Source organism: Phyllostomus hastatus, unplaced genomic scaffold (genome assembly GCF_019186645.2).
Source record: "Phyllostomus hastatus isolate PE091 unplaced genomic scaffold, TTU_PhHast_1.1 phas_scaffold_60, whole genome shotgun sequence".
In the NCBI taxonomy this organism is placed as follows: domain Eukaryota; kingdom Metazoa; phylum Chordata; class Mammalia; order Chiroptera; family Phyllostomidae; genus Phyllostomus; species Phyllostomus hastatus.
In genome coordinates, this window is record NW_025334038.1 from 748,452 (window position 1) to 765,626 (window position 17,175).

General features: G+C 41.2%; 1 protein-coding gene across 32 annotated transcripts in view; it reads left to right on the forward strand.

The window, feature by feature from the left end:
• The window catches only part of CLASP1 (cytoplasmic linker associated protein 1), a 286,688-nt gene extending 269,513 nt beyond the window's left edge, over positions 1 to 17,175 (forward strand). For all 32 annotated transcript variants that reach the window (XM_045826128.1, XM_045826129.1, XM_045826134.1 and 29 more), the window contains 3 exons: positions 1,283 to 1,489; positions 3,052 to 3,168; positions 14,099 to 17,175. In XM_045826128.1, the coding sequence (XP_045682084.1) occupies positions 1,283 to 1,489; positions 3,052 to 3,168; positions 14,099 to 14,185 (411 nt within the window). In that variant the 3' untranslated portion in view covers positions 14,186 to 17,175. The remainder of the gene's footprint in view (positions 1 to 1,282; positions 1,490 to 3,051; positions 3,169 to 14,098) is intronic.

Below are 17,175 nucleotides of genomic sequence, written 5' to 3' on the forward strand. Positions count from 1 at the left end.
TACGTCTGTATTCTCAATAAAAATCTGCTTGGGAATGGATACGGCGCACTCTCCACTAGAGAGGGTGGCCATGGAGCTCTCCCCACTAGAGAGAGTGGCCATTCGGTTTTTACTTCTTCACAGAAACTGCTTGTCTCTGTGTATGTCTTTCTTGTGTTTCAGCGAGCCTTCCGCAGCGTTCCGTGCTCACTGCCAGCCGGTGAGCACACGTCAGGTTAGATGTTCCATGCATTTTGTAAGAAAATTCATACCCATTTATAGCTGGGTGTCTTTGTGTATCATTTATGTATGTATTCCTGTGCCACTGATAGGGGTAACTATCATTTATTGAATATCTATTACATATCTATGCTGCTCCTCAAATGATCTGTGTTAGACAACCCCATTTACAGATGACGAAATGGGGAGTTAGCACTATGAGTGGTGTGACCGGGATTTGTTTCCAGCTCTCTAAGCCCAAGCCCCTGTTCTTTCTTTCCTCTGGGTTCTGCACTAGACTTCTACCTGGATTACAGAGTATCTCTGGTGACCTCTAGAGAGCATGTATTGCATGTGTCCCAGTGCATTGTGATTGCTTCAGAGGTCACAGGCTGCTCCTTTGGCCATGAGGTGATCTCATGAGCACAGACTCCTGGAAAAGCAACTTTACACAGGGGGCTCCTTGGGGCAACACTCTGCAATGAGGTGTCTCCATGGAAACATAAGTAGTGAGGTCATTCTGGTTTTCCTTCTGGGTTTCTCTCCAGTTATTTCAGTTGTGGGTGGCCTAAAGGCCATGGGAAAGTGTTTTGTTTTCAGGTCCTAATCTTCTAGGGCAGAGACTCTCACATTCACCTGTATATGAGAATCTCCCAGGTGCTTATTAAAACAGCTTGCTGAGCTCCAGCCCAACATTCTCTGATTCAGCAGATCTGGGTGGAACCTGACAAGTTGCATTTCTAAGAAGTTCTTGAGGATGTTGTTGTTGCTGCAGCTGCTGCTGCTGCTACTGCTGTGCAGGGATGGGGGGGAAATTGCACTCAGAGAATCACTTTTCAAAGGTTTTTGCCAGAATCTCCTATCTATACTTGCTTTCCCATGTCCCCCATTCTCCTATAAAATTATCCTTTAAACCACTTTGCTTGGAACTTCTTAAACAAAATGGCCTGGAGGGAGTGATGGCTTCTGTGAGACATTAAGCGAAGTCTGTCTCTTGGCCTCCAAAATTAGGCAGTACTTTGACTGAGTCTTTCTCCTCTCACAGCATGAGAAGCTCACTTATTTGGGGGAACCTCTGTTTCAGGTAGTGAGAGCTGCGGAGGAAGCTGCGTCCACCTTGGCAAGTTCCATCCACCCGGAACAGTGCATTAAGGTGCTCTGCCCCATCATCCAAACAGCCGACTACCCCATCAACCTTGCTGCAATCAAGATGCAGACAAGAGTCGTTGAGAGGATCTCCCGGGAATCCTTGCTACAGCTCCTTGCTGACATCATCCCGGGCTTGCTGCAGGTAGGCTTTGTGGTGCCTGCATGGGCTGTGGGGCTGGCACAGTGCAGCTCAAAGTGATGGTAGGTGGGGAAAGCCAGGTGCTGACCTGTGGTTTAGAATGTAGGAAGCTGTGTGGCTTGGATACCTCACACCTTTTCTCTTGTCTCCTAGTCTATCCTCCCCTGAGACAGCAGGAAGGGTTTCCTGACAGCCTACAACTGTGGCTCACAAAATGAACTTTCTCTTTACTATAAACACATTTTGATCTTTCTGTTGTTGTTGTTCCTTCCTAATTTAACAAACCCTTATTGCACATCTGTGGGCCTCAGCCCTGGGCAGGTGGAACATGGAGTGCAAAATCAGGTAATGGTCCTTGCTGTCATATATTCTGCAGATGTTTATTGAAACCCTTCTAAGCATGAGGCATTGAGTTAGATAGATTTTGGAAGATAAAGATGTTTTCCACTGTTTGGCCCAGCCTCAGGGATTTTCAGCGTACTCTGGGACACAACACAGCCATAGAGACAAGTAGAGATTCTGGTGCTGAGTGCTGAGTTGTAGGGACATGCAAGCTGAGAATTGTGAGATCAGAGGTGGAGAGGTGATTTCTGGGTCAGGGTAGCAAAGGGAGAAAGGCTTATCTGTGAGGTGTTTTAGAGTTGAGTCCTGGAGAGAGAGAAATTTCAATGGGAAAGAGTCAAGAGAAACCAGCATCACATGTAATAAAATGCGGCTGCTTGCTAAGCATGTGGCTTGGAATGCCATGAAAGACTGGGTTATTCTAGGCAGAAGGAACAACACAACAGGCTGAAAAATCCTAGAGTCTGTTGGAAGAGTAGCAGTAGTTCTGTTTGTTGTCAGGTAAGGATGAGGCTGCTGAGTAGATTGAGGCCCAGCTGTGGAGGAATGTTAACTAATATCAGGCTGTGGGACTGGACACAGAATGAGTGATGTAGTTCTCATTTCTTTTAATTTTTTTTAAAGATTTTATTTTTTTTTTAAAGATTTTAGAGAGAGAGAAATATCAATGTGTGGTTGCTGGGGGTTATAGCCTGCAACCCAGGCATGTACCCTGGCTGGGAATCGAACCTGCAACCCTTTGGTTCACAGCCCGCGCTCAATCCACTGAGCTATGCCAGCCAGGGCATAGTTCTCATTTCTTTAAAGGGATTTTCACTTGTGAAATTTGTTTCACCATTGGGAAAAATAAGAAAGAAGCAAGTTATTTTTCTCTCTTAATTTCCTGTACTCATTCTGTCTCTGTCATGATGCTTCTTGAGTGACTCTACTGTGGTGGTTCATTATAAAGCAACACCCTTTGCGGAGGCAGATCAGTCTGCATCTCACTAGCCTCCTGCTTCCATACCCTCGGAGCCAGCTCGCTCTTGACACTATTAAGTTTTGACCTTTCTGGGGTGAAAGCTCCCTGGGTTCAGTTGCAGAGTTTAAGTTGTATCCTGATTGTTTTTGGCAAGTCCAAGATTGAACTGTAAGGGCGTATGTGGAACTGTTGATGAAATAGTGACTATGAAGCAGATCTTTGATCTCATCTCTTTTCTGTGTTTCCCCTCTGATTCCTGCAGGGCTATGACAACACTGAGAGCAGTGTGCGGAAGGCCAGTGTGTTTTGCTTAGTGGCAATTTATTCCGTAATCGGAGAAGAGCTAAAACCTCACCTTGCACAGCTCACAGGGAGCAAGGTATGTATAGTGTTACCTGAGCTGGCACACACACCTGGATTCTGCCAGCTTGTCATAAATTGTCTGTCTACAGCCCTGGGCTCTAGGCAGGTTTGTCTCATCATTTCTCCAAAAGCATTTTTCTAAAGATAAAAATGAGGACTATATAGTGAAGTCACTTTAAGTTACAATGTATCTGTTGTAACTCTTGTTTTTGAAACAGCTTTGAGCTTCTAGTTTATTCCAAAAGGGAAGAAGACTTTGTTTAGAAGCCAGTTCCTCTTTTCTCAGAGAAACACTAAGGAAATTCACCTGCTAGCTTAACAGATTGCTGAGTTGGAACTGGGTTTCTCATAGGCATCAACAATAATGATAGCTGAGTCTCACCTTGTGCCTGCCAAGTCCCAGGCACTGTTCTCTGCACTTTGTATTTGTTGACGTATTTATTCATGACAACATCCCTGTGGGATAAGAACAGTTATCCTGCATTTAACCAGTCCACGGACACAGCGATTTTACTCCTGTAAAATCAGGATTTTTAACTCACTGTGCTGCCTCTCATATTTCTTTAAGACTATTCTCAAATCAGGCAGAAAGTAGAACAAAAGCATCATTGGCTCATTGAAAAATGGAAGTGGCTAGAGTGCTTATTGGTTTAAAAGTAAACTCAGATCTGATGAACCTGCCACCTTAGGGCAGGTAGAAACCTTCCAGCTCTGGCAGAAGAGGCAATGGTGGGAGGCAGGGGCCTCAGTTCCCATGGTGTGGAGGTTGGGTGAGCCTTGGAGAACTCTGTGAAGAGCTCCCTCCGGAGACTGCCTGCAGGGGAAGTACATCAGCCTGGAGTTATCAAGTGCCGTGGTAGTGGTGTGATTAAAAAGCACAAAGCTAGAAGCACCTGACCTTGCTTCTTGTAAAATAAAGAACCAGCAGGTGGTGCCCCATATCTTTTCAAATAGAGCTATTCTTTTGGCATAGTTGGTGAGCATCACAGTGTGAGTGTTCATTCCCAGAGTCTGAGTAAAGCTGGCTCTGCCTGCCTTGGTCCAGAGCACAGCTTGTAGGACCTTCAGCACTGTTGAAACTTCAGGCCACTGTGTGGGGCATTGCCCTGTCCATTGTAGGAAATTTAGCAGCATCCCTGACTGCCACCTGTAGATTTCAAGAGTGCACTCTACCCCTCAGTTGTGATTCACTAAAGTCACCATGCATGACCTGATACCCCTAGGGGACAGAATGGTCCCTGGTTGAGAACCATTCTCTTTGCAAACAGAAATAAGCATCAAGGTTGGAGGATGTGAGTGAAGCAGATGCAGATACGTGATTTGTGACTACTGCTCCTGATTCCATTTTCAGTTTCTCCTTTCCTTCTCTGCTCCTACAAAGCCTCCTAATTGATCCCTTTCCTGACCACATGCTGAGAGTACTGAGTCACAAGCAGTGTGCTAGACCAGGAACCTTCCTAACCTTGCTGCCATCAGGGATTTGTAAGTGGTTCCGGGCTGCAGTGAAGACCTAGAAGACCTATAAGCCAGTATAGGGAGTCAGATCTATAAAATAGAAAATTCAGCCATGATTAATATTAGACCTTGGTTTTGTCTGGCACTTTTTACTGTCTTGTCATCTCATTTGACCCTTCTGATAAGGAACTGAAAAAATACATGTGTGTTCCCATCCCTGTTTTGCAGTCAGTCCTGCTGCTGCCCCTCTCAGTGGTAGCTCTGGGTACAGAGCCCACATCCTGATCAGGAGTCAGTACTGCCCCCTCCCATGGCAATTATACAACTTTAGATAGGACTTAAGGGCCTGGCCTTAACACGTTTCTGGTTTGGTAACTCAGTTCATCTAGCCATTACAGTGTTTAGATGTGCCAGCTCCAGTATGTCAATATGAACTTTGTAGACTCAAATACACATCTCCTGAAACAATTAACCAACTCCCCCTCCAAAAAAAGGTCGGGGGGTGGGTAGCTGACAAAACACAATGCTAGGTCAGTCTACTAGACTAGAAATAAAGAGAATCAAGTAGCTTCCTGTTTCCTTGTGTGACCAGGCCTATGAGAACCCTCTACTTAACTGAGGGTAATAAATGATACGCTCTGTGGAGACAGGCCGGATGCAAGGACAGGGAAGGAACCTGTGGGTACGTTTTGAGAAACGTTTCATTGCCATAGCAGCAACACTAGTTTTGGGGCCAGACAGCCGGTCTTTTAGTTTCTGACCCCCCTGTTACTATCTGTATGACCCTGAGCAAGCTTTCTTTTATCATCTTCTTCTCAATTTTTTTTTTACTGCAGTAAAATACACATAAAATAATACTTACTATCTTACCCATCTTAAGTGTACAGTTCACTGACACTGAGTACATTCACATTGCTGTGCAGTCAATGCCACCATCCATCTCCAGGTCTCTTCATCTTGAAAAACTGAAATTCCACCCATTGAGTGGAATAACTCCCCATTTCCCTCCCCAAGCCTCTGAGAGCCACCATTCTACTTTCTGTCTCTATGAATTTGACTACTCAGATGCCTCATAAAAGTAGAATCATACAGCATCAGTCTTGTTGTGGCTGCCTTATTTTGTAGCATGTGTATCAAAATTTACTTCCTTTTTTAAGGCTAAATAATAGAACATTGTTGTACATAGAACATTTTGCTTATTCATTTCTCAGTAATGCACAGTTGGGTTGTTTACACCTTTTGGCTATTGTGAATAATGCTGCTATGAAAATGGGCGTATAAGTATCTCTTTGAGACCCTACTTTCAGTTCTTTTGGGTATGTATCAGGAGGGAAATTGCTGTATCATAACTACCAAACTGGTTTCCACAGCAACTGCACGGTTTTACATTCCCTTTGACAGCGTACAGGGGTTCCAGTTTCTCCACACACTTATTTTCTCTTCTTGTTAGTAGTCATCCTTACAACTGGTATGAGGTGGTATCTTGTTTTGATTTATATTTTCTTTTTTTTTTTTTAATTCTCACCCAAAGATATTTTGTTTGTTTGTTTGTGAAAGAGAAACATTGATCAGTTCCCTCCCATACACGCCCTTACCAGGGATCAAACCCTCAAACTAGGTATGTGCCCTGACTGGGATCAAACCTGCAAGCTTTTCAGTGTACAGGATAATGCCCCAGCCAATTGAGTTGCCCAGCCAAGGCTGGTTTGCATTTTTTAAAAAATATATTTTATTGATTATGCTGTTACAGTTGTCCCATTTTTTTATCCCATTTATTCTTCTCTGCCCTGCACCCACACCCACCATCATTTCCTCCACCTTAGTTCATGTCCATGGGTCATACATATAAGTTCTTTGGCTTCTCCATTTCCCATACTATTCTTCACCTCCCCCTGTCTATTTTGTACCTACCATTTATGTTTATCTCTATACCTTACCCTCCATACTCCCCCTTCACCCCCGCACTGATAACCATCCATGCGGTCTCTATTTCTGTGAATCTGTTCCTGTTCTAGTCCCTTTAACATTTCATATAGACCTTAGTCTTGGTGATGATGAACTCCTTTAACTTGACCTTAACTGGGAAGCACTTGATCTGCCCTTCCATTCTAAATGAAAGCTTTGCTGGGTAGAGTAATTTTGGATGTAGGTCCTTGGCTTTCCTGACTTTGAATACTTCTTTCCAGCCCCTTCTTGCCTGCAAGATTTCTTTTGAGAAGTCAGCTGAGAGTCTTATGGGAACTCCTCTGTAGGTAACTGTCTCCTCTCTTGCTGCTTCTAGGATTCTCTCTTTATCTTTAATCTTGGGTAACTTAATGATAATGTGCCTTGGTGTGTGCTTCCTTGGGTCCAACTTTTTTGGGACACTGAGCTTCCTGGACTTCCTGGAAGTCTATTTCCTTTGCCAGTTTAGGGAATTTCTCCCTCATTATGTTTTCAAATAAGTTTTCTTTTTCTTGCTCTTCCTCTTCTCCTTCTGGCACCCCTGTGATTCAGATGTTGGAATATTTAAAGTTGTTTCAGAGGTTTCTAAGCCTCTCCTCATTTTTCTGAATTCTTGTTTCTTTCTTCTGCTCCAAACTGTTGATTTGAGTCCTGGTTTCCTTCACATCACTATTGATTCCCTATACATTTTCCTTTATTTCACTTTGCATAGCCTTCACCTTTCTCTCTATCTTGCAACCATACTTAACTGTTTCTATGAGCATCCTGATTACCAGTGTTTTGAACTGTACATCTGATAGGTTGACTGTCCCATCATTGCTTTATTGTATTTTTTCTGGAGCTTTGATCTGTTCTTTCATTACGGTCATATTTTTTTGTCTTGGGGTACCTGTTATGTAGCAAGGGGCAGAGCCTTAGTTATTCACCAGGGCAGGGCAACCCACCTGCTACATTGTAGTGCTGTGTGTTGGGGAGGGGTCCAATAGGGAACAATGCTGCTTGCTCAACTCTTGGCTGGCTTTCAGTCACTTTCCCTGATACCCACAAGCAAATTGGGCTCTTCTGGTGCTGATTCCTAGGTGGGTGGGTTAGTGTACATTCTAGGACCCTGTGGGTCTCTCCAACGAACACTGCAGTGAGGCTGGGAGTTTCTCCTGCCGTCTCAACCCCCACAGATTTTTTTTCAGTCACAGGTTTTGAGGCTTTGTTTCCCCACACTGGAACCCTGGGTTGCACAGTCTGTCTCGCTCCCCAGTTGTTCCTCCCAGTTTATTCTAATGCAGATATGGGACCTCAGTCTGCCAGCTACTGCCTGGCCCAGTCCTTCAGCCACTGCCTTGCTGCGAGTCCTCTCCACCCCAGCTGTCTATGTCTGCCCCTCCTACCAGTCTGGATGAATGTTTCTTTAACTACTTGGTTGTCAGACTTCCAAACAGTTCAGTTTTCTGACAGTTCTGGTTATTTTTTGTTTTTAAATTTGTTATTGTCTTGTTTTGGTTGTCTTTGTTTTGGTTGTGGGAGGAGGCAAAATGTATCTACCTACACCTCCATCTTGGCCAGAAGTTTTCTGCATTTTCTTAATGATTGGTGCATTGAGAATCTTTTCAGAAGCTCCTTGGCCACTTGTCTATTTTCTTTGGATAAATGTCTATTCAAGTTCTTTGATATTTTTGATTTGGGTTGTTTGTTTTTTGTAGTTGAGTTTCAGAAGTTCACTATACATTCTAGATATTAATTTATTCTCATGCATAAAATTTTTAAATTTTCATGGAGTTCAATTGTCTATTATTTTTTGTTGCTCTTCTTTTGGTGTCATCCAAGAAATCATTCCAGATTCAGTGTTGTGAGGCTTTTCTTTTATGAGTTTTATAATTTTAGCTCTTACATGCAGGTCTCTAATCCATTTTGAGTTAATTTTTATAGGTGTTAGGTGAAGGTCTAACTTCATGGTTTTGCTTGTGGATATTCAGTTTTCTCAATACCATTTCTTGAAAAGACTACCCTTTTTTTTTTTCATTTGAATGGTCTTGGTACCCTTGTCAAAAATCATTTGACTACATATATGAGGATTTATTTCTGGGCTCTCTGTTCTATTCCATTGATCTATATGTCTGTCTTTATGAGGTAACACACTGTTTTGATTACTGTAGCTTTGTAATAAGTGCTGAAATCAGAAGTGTGCATCCTTCAAGTTTGTTCTTTTCCTAGTTCGTTTGACCATTTGAAGTCTATTGAAAATCCATATGAGTTTAGAATTGATTTTTCATTTCTGCAAAAACCTCATTGGGATTTTGATAGAGATTTATTGACTATAGATAAGTAGATAAGCTTTGGAGGTAGTACTGACATCTTAACAATATTGTTTTCCAATCCATGATCATCAGATGTCTCTTTATTTATATGTCTTTAATTACTTTCAGCAACGTTTTATAGTCTTCACTGTAGAAGTCTTTCACCTTCTAGATTTAGTTAATTCCTAAGTATTTTATTCTTTTTGATGCTTTTAGAAATGGAAATTTTTTCTTAATTTTCTGTTCATTGTTACCATATAGAAATGCAACTGGTGTTTGCTCCTTGATTTTTGTATCCTGCTACTTTGCTGAATTTATTAATCTTAAAATTTTTGTATGGATCTTTTGGATTACAAATAAGATCATCTACAAACAAAGAGTATTTTACTTTTCCTTTCCAATGTGAATGCTTTTTATTTCTTTTCCTGCCTAATTGCTCTAGCTGAAACTTATAGTACTGTATGGAGTAGATTGGTAAAAGCTGTCATCCTTACCTTCTTCCTAATCTTAGAGGAAAAGCTTTATCTTTTATCATTGAGCATAATGTTCACTGTGTGCTTTTTTCATATATAGTTTCAGATATGTTGAGTTAGTTTTCTTCTATTTCTAGTTTATTAAATACTAGAAATAGTATTATGAAAATGTATTGAATTTTGTCAAATACTTTTGAGATAACTGTGTGTGTGTTTTCTTCATTTTGTTAGTATGATGTATAATATTGATAAGTTTTCATATGTTGAACCATCCTTGCATTTCAGGAATATATCCCACTTGGTTGTGGTGTATATAACCTTATTAATATGCTGTTGAAAATAGTTTGTTAGTCTTTCTTGCAGATTTTTGCATCAATGTTCATAAGGGATCTGTAGTATTCTTGTAATGCCTTTGTCTGACTTTGGTATCAGGACAGTGTCAACCTCATAGCATGAGTTTGAAAGTGCTCTTTTCTCTTTAGTTTTCTGGAAATATTTGAGGAGGATTGTGTTAGTTCTCTAAATGTTTGGTAGAACATTTGAAGTGAAACCATCTGGTCCAGGGATTTTCTTTGTCAGGAGATTTTTTATTACTATTTAACCTCCTTACTTATTGTAGTTCTGTGCAGTCATTCTCTTCATGATTCTGTCTTGATAGGTTTTGTGTTTCTAGGAAACTGTCCATTTCATGTAGTTGTCTTAATTTCTTTGTGGACTATTATTTACAGTATTTTCTTGTAATCTTTTGATTTCTGTAGAATCAGTAGTCATGTCCACACATTGATTTCTGATTTTAGTAATTTGAGTACTCTCTTTTTTTTCTTAGTCAACTTAGCTAAAGTTTTGTCAGTTTTGGTTTTGTTTTTTGTTTTTTTTTCCCAAAGAATGAACTTTTGGTTTCATTGATTTGTCTCTTTTTTATGTTCATTTATTTCTGCTGTAATATTTATTATTTCCTTCACTCAGCTAGCTTTGGGCTTAGTTTATTCTTTTTCTAGTTCCTTAAGATGTAAAATTATGTTGTTGACATGGGATCTTTTTTAATATAAGCATTTACATTTGTAAATATCCCTCTTTGTACTGCTTTTGGTACCTATCATAAGTTTTGGAATGCTGTGTTTTCATTTGTTTCATCTGTGATTTCTTATTTGACCCATTTGTGGTTTAAAAGTGTGTTCAATTTCTACAGATTTGAGATTGTGGGTTTTTTGTTTTCTTTTTCTTACTGACTTCTAACTTTGTTCATTGTGGCCAGCAAAGATACTTTGTATGATATTTATCTTTTAAAATCTGTCGAGGCTCTGGCCTGGTACCTAAGTTAGTTAGAGCATTGTCCCAATAATGCCAAGGTTGCAGGTTCAGTCCCAAGGTTGCAGGTTCATTTGTTTATTTATACAATAAACCAATAAATGCATAAATAAGTGGAACAGCAAATCAGTGTTTCTTCCTCTTTCTCCCTCTCTCTCTAATAAATAGATGGAAGAAAGAGAGAGAGAGAGAGAGAGAGAGAGAGAAGGAGGGAGGGAGGGAGGGAGGAAGGAAGGAAGGAAGGAAGGAAGGAAGGAAGGAAGGAAGGAAGGAAGGAAATCAGTTGAGATTTGATTTGTGTCCTAACATATAGTCTATCCTTGAGAATGTCCTGTGAGCACTTGAAAAGAATGTGTATTCTCTTATTGGGTAGAACATTCTGTGTGTCTGTTAGATCAGTTGGCTTATCGTGTTCTTCAAGTCTTTTTATTTCCTTATTTTCTTTCTGGTTCTTTCCATTATTAAGAGTGGGGTATTGAAATCTCCAAATGTTATTGTAAAACTGTTTCTCCCTTCAGTTCTGTCAATTTTTGCTTTATATATTTTGATGTCATGTTATTAGATGCATAAATGTTTGTAATTATGTTTTTGCTGTATCGATCTTTTGTTAATATATAATGTCCTTCTTTGTCTCCTATAACCTTTTTTGATTTAAAGTCTATTTCACTTGATATTAGTGTAACTACCCCTCTGCTCTTGGCTACTGTTTGCATGGGATATCTTTTTCTACCTTTTTACTTTCAACGTATTGTGTCTTTGGCTCTAAAGTGAGTCTTTTTGTACACGGCATATAGTTGAATCACATTTTTTCTATCCATTCTACCAATCTCTGACCTTTGGTTGTAGAGTTTTAACCCATTTATAGTAAAAATAACTACTGATAAAGGAGAGAGACCTCTTATAATTTTGGTATTTGTTTTCTGTATGCCTTAAAGCTTTTATTGTCCCTCATTTTCTGTCAGTTTTGTTGATTTTTTTTTTCAAAGAATCAATGTCTGGTTTCATTGATTTTTTTCTTTATTTTTCTGTTTTGTTTATTTCCACTCTGTCCTATTTTGTGTTTGTTTCTTTTCGTACTGAAATATTTTAATTGTGTTCTCATTTCCTTCTGTGTCTATTCTATAGCTGTTTTCATTGTGGTCACTGTGGGGATTGATTTTGACATTTTAAAGTTAGTCTAATTTGAATTCTTACCGTTTCATGAGCATGCTTCCAGTCCCCAGCTTTTTCATTTGTAAAGTCCCTGTTCTACCTGCCTCAAAGGGGTTCTGTAAGGCTCAAAATGACTGTCATTGTAAAAGCTCCTTGTGGACTATTAAACATGTGCACATCGTTAACTCTTGTTATCCTTTCCTATTTAGTAACTGCTTTTTAAGTGAGCTTTCATAGAAATGGAACTATCTTGTGTTCTAGATAATTTTTTCTTTTTAAAAACTCTTTGATTCCACAAGTATGTGTTAGGACCCTGCTTTATTCACTACATTATGCCAGGGCATGTGGGTAAAGCAAAAACTCATCCTGCCCTAAAGTAGCATAAAATACAGCTGGGGGACAGGACTAGTACACAGGGGAACATATAGTAACCCAAGCGTGACCAGCATGTGATGGCTGGGCCATGGGCCCATTGGAGCAGGAGGAAAGGGAGAGACTTCTTGAGGGAAGTGCAACCAAACAGGGCTGGGCTTGGCCAGATAGGGGTCAGCTGCATAGGAGGGAAGAAGGAGCAAACACAGGAAGGAACAAGATGAACAACTCAGGTAGGAATAGGAGAGGGCTGTTTAGGGGACACATTTTCTGAACAAGGAGCTACAGAAGCCACCTTGGAAGTATTACTGCTCTTCATTTTACAGGTGAGGAAGTTGAGGTTCAGAAAATGTTTTGCCTGAGGTCACATAACTACATAACCAGTTAGTGTGGAGTTGGTTCTAGAACTTGCTGATCCTCAGGCCAATGTTTTGTCTTTTGTGCTAGGGTTTCCCTTGACCCTGGTTGACCCTGGAGGTATCACACTGAGCTTCAGAGCATTCAGACCCTTGTGTAAAATGATGGCACTTTCATCATAGCACTGACATAATATGAAAAGTTTTAGGATTTTGAAAGGCAGCGAATGTACATTAACATGACACAGTCCACTACAGATGAAAAGGGTAAGACAGCACTGCAGGTACGGTAGGGAGACATCAGAGATAGACTGTTGAATAAAAGTAGCAAGCTCCAGGATGCTCACTGCCAACTCCCTTTGTGAAAAACCCACAACATGTCTACATTTTAGTCTTTGCACTCATATATGACATAGCACCAGGGGTATGGGGAGCAGAGAGACTTTACCTCTCTTAGGAGCTCTGTTCAGTTGCTCTTCCTGTTCCCACTGGTCATCAGCAGGCCCTTTTTTGTGCACCTCGCACACCACCCTGAGCACCTCTTCATGGGCACCTATAGATCAGCTCCTCCTCCCCTGGGCTGCCTGATAATTGTCTCAGCTACATAGCCTATTGGAGCCAGGCAGGTAAAAAGGCTATGGATAGTAAATATTTTATAATTCCCTTAATCTTACAAGTTGTGTGTCAAATAGATTTTTATGGGCATTCTGCTTCTGCAAAGCTGTTTATTCTTAATATGATTTGGAAGATCATCAACATAACATTACCTTAGTGGCATTCCACAAATATTTGAAAACCCACTGTGTTGCATGCTCTTTTTCTTATCTTGAGGACTCAAGGGGACTTAAGTTAAAAGCAGATGAGGTCTCAGCCAGGAAAGCCCTTTCATTGTAAAGCTCTGCTCCCATGGGAGGGGCTGCAGTTGAGTGACACAGTATCTCGGAGGTCTAATCTTGCCAGAAAGAGCGAGGAGCACTGCTACCTATAGCACGAAGTCGCAGCAGGGGTAAAAGTACCACGAGAGTGGATGGAAGGAATGATTGCATCCAAATGAGCAGATGAGAGACAGCTACCTGAGGGTGGCCTTGAAGATAGATCTCAGATGTCACAGTGCTTTGGTTGGTTTCAGTAGGCAGAAATGGGGATGGAAACCAAAGGTGTGTCAGGTGGAAGGAACAGCTTCAGCAAAGGTGTGAAAGGTAGAAAACTTGACCTGTAACCTTGGCTTAACTGCTTTATGCCTGTGGAGCATGGGCTGCACCCTGCTTTTCCCACTAAGCTTGGATGGAGCCATTGGCTGCAGTGCCCTGAAATGTGTAGATCTGCTCCTCATGTACCTTTCTCCAAGGAGTCCTTACTTTTGTAATGATGCTGTGCGTTGCTGTCTCTTCTAGACTCTGTCTTCCTTCCTATCTCTGTAGCTCTGGTGGATATGGATATGTCAGATGAGTAGTAGACACTCTGTAAATGTTTATATAATGAATCTCAATTAAGGGACATACTGTTTTCTTATTGGCACTTGGGGGTTTTTTCCCCATTTTCTACTTCCTGATTGCTTTTCCTCCTGCTAATCCAGTTATATCTTCTCTTTGCAGATGAAGCTACTAAACTTATATATAAAGAGGGCCCAGACCACGAACAGCAACAGCAGCTCCTCCTCCGATGTCTCCACACACAGCTAGTGGCAACGCCAGAGTCCCTGTAGCCGTAGAACAATCGGTGGTGCCTCTCAGAGACCTTTCCCCACCCTCCCCTTCCTAGGCTGCCTGGGCGGGACAAAGAGGCCCGCAAATATTTATTACAATCAGTATTTTGGTCCCTTCCACCTTTTGTGTATAATCTTACTGGTATTGAATGTAAAGGAAGCAAGGCCTATTGTGCAGTCTTCAACAAAACAAAAGGAATAAGAAATGAAGAGCCATACATGTCTTCTACAGCCTAGTGAGATCATAAAACCATGAGTGTGGGTGCAGTTTTTAAAAGTCAGAGAGCCCTCTGGCCAATGCTTAATTGGAAGTACTGCTTTCTCTTCAGTGAACAGAGTTGAGAGTGTGTTGATTCATGTTTCTCTGTCATCTTAGCCTGCTTGGTTCTGGAATATAGCCTGTGTGGGGCAGGTGACCCCCCCCCCCCCACACTCAATCATAGCTTGACACCATGAAAGGGTTGGTTGTATGTCTTTAAATTGTATTTCAAGACCTACTAGGAATATGAATCACATCTTGGCAAGAAATGGAGAAAAGCCTGAAAATGGCCTTTTAACAAACCTGGAATTTTGTTTATACTGTCAAGACTAAAAGCTGGCTGCCCTCACTTTAGTTTATTAAAAGGGCATCCCCACCGTCTGCTTCCAGGTCAGGCTCCCAGCCCCTCTGAACGGTTCTGGGACATTGTCCTCACCACAGAGCTCCTACCCAAAAGACTTCTTCAAGTTTATATCCAAACACAAAAATCACAGGATACTAGTAGCATCAGTTAGTGGATACCTCAAATTGCATTTCATGAAGCATAGAAGATATGAGAAGTAGTTCATTTTACTACCAAGGTCTTAGGGAAACATGGTTTTACAGGGCTCCTCTCACGACTCTGGATCCTGGTCTTTCTGACTTGGCTTCTTTCCTCTCTCCATCCTTTGCCTATTAAGCTGCTCAATTCTAAAATGTTTTCATTTAATCTGGTAAATGGCAACTATAAAACCATCTCAGTTTTCACTTCTGTATTTCATTTGGGACTAAGGTCAGAGAAAAGTCTAGAGAGACCAGGTATCAGCATTTTTTTTTTAATGTCCTGAAATACTTCCTTGATCATCTGTTGAAATAATCATTGTTTAAGGAAATAATAGTTATGGTGAGTGACAAATTGCTGAAAAACAGGCTCTGAAATTCAAAATTAGGGTTTCCTTTTCTTCAGTAATTACCCATTTTTAAAAGTTTTGTGAGGGTATATTGCTTCAAATTATTAAAGTCTGGTTAAATAAGTCTGGAGTAAAAATCTTAAAGCCAAATGGAAATTCCTGTTGCAATCATGAAGATTTGTGTCTTTTGCTATTCTATTTCAGAACCTCTAAATTGAACTGATTTTTACATAAAGAAAATGCCTGTTCTGGTATTGATTTTTGATCAATCATTTGCTATTTCAGTGCAGACAGAGTCCCTTCATCTGCCAGGAGTGAGAAGCAGAGATTTTTATGGTTCTCACCTCTGACCTCCACAGGCACCCCTCCCTCTTCTCTTCTCTGACCCTCCATAGGTGATATGGGAAGTTATAAAAGACAATATAGAGAACATAACTCATTTTCATTCATATCTTATTTTAGATACTTTATTTAGAAATAGGCACTGAAAATGAAGGTCTAGGAACAGTGAAGCCAGGGTTCCTTCACATTGGGGAAGTGGGGTATCTCGCACTTACAGGGAGTACCATGGTTGAATATGACTGGCTTATGTTTGGCTCAGAACACAGCAGGACCAGGCCTTACTTTCATTGATAAATACTGTTTGTTAATATTTCACTAACAGGACTTTTTTTACACTCTACAAGTGAGTCAGAGCAGAGCATCTTTTCATTACTCTGTTGTACAAATGTTGATTCTGGCTAGGTTATTTATGAGTTCTTTTATGCCTAATGCATTCGGAAAGACTTCTCCTTCGACTCTTTGACTCAGAGGTCACCATAGCACCTGCCTGTAGTTGGGAAGAACCTTGAATATTGTCAGATGTCCTTGTAGTACTCACAAAGGGCTCACCTTGAATGTCACTTGCCTGATCTTCAATCCCCTGACTACAGCCACTCAGAGTTCTCCTGGCCTCAATCAAACTGCTCCCTGCCACTAAGGAGATTCGCATGCTGCTACCACCTCACAGGGAGAGGCTGTGCCCGCCCACCTTGGAATCCTGACAGCTGCAGCTCCCTGGCCGCTTCCCTGCAGGGCTCCTGTCCACGTGAGACAACAGGACACAAAAAGCAGAGCACCCAAAGCTGGGTTTGCCTCCCCTATTCACCTGATGTCCAGGGCCCACAGAAACCCACCTGAACCCACCACTGAGGCCAGATGGTCTGGCTCCTGCTCTCCTTCAAGCTGCTGCTCTCCCTTGAAGCCATGGTGTGTTCCACAGGCTGAGGGCAAGGGCACGCCAGCAGTCCTCAGTAGACCACGTGCTCCCGGACCCAGTACCCATCACTTGCTCACCAATTCCCTGCATAGGTAATGCAGTGGACTTCTGTCATCTTTTTCTTTCCCTGCTGCCCTTTATTTATCAAGCATAATACACATCAAAGAACAGCAAATAAAAGCTTTGTAGATCCCACAGGATTTTGCTAACAATGATGTTTGGAAATGGAAAAAGAAATGCTCTGAAAAATATCAGCCACCAAAACAGTTTTGTCAGCACTATGTTTACACGCATGGTCCCCATACCCCAGGTTGGATCTTTGTTTTGGGGTTGGGTTTTTTTTCCCCCATTGTTTTTTGTTTTGGGGGTTTGTTTTTTTTTTGGGGGGGGGTGTTTTTTCTGTTACATCCATATCTGTATTTATATCTTATTTGTTTCACTTTCAAGTGTATCATGGCAAATGTACAGATTTTTTTGTTAATAATGTGCTAGGATTTGCTAAAAAAAAAAATCCACCCTTTTGAGTTTGCCCTAGGATAAATAAAACTTAATTCAGTTTC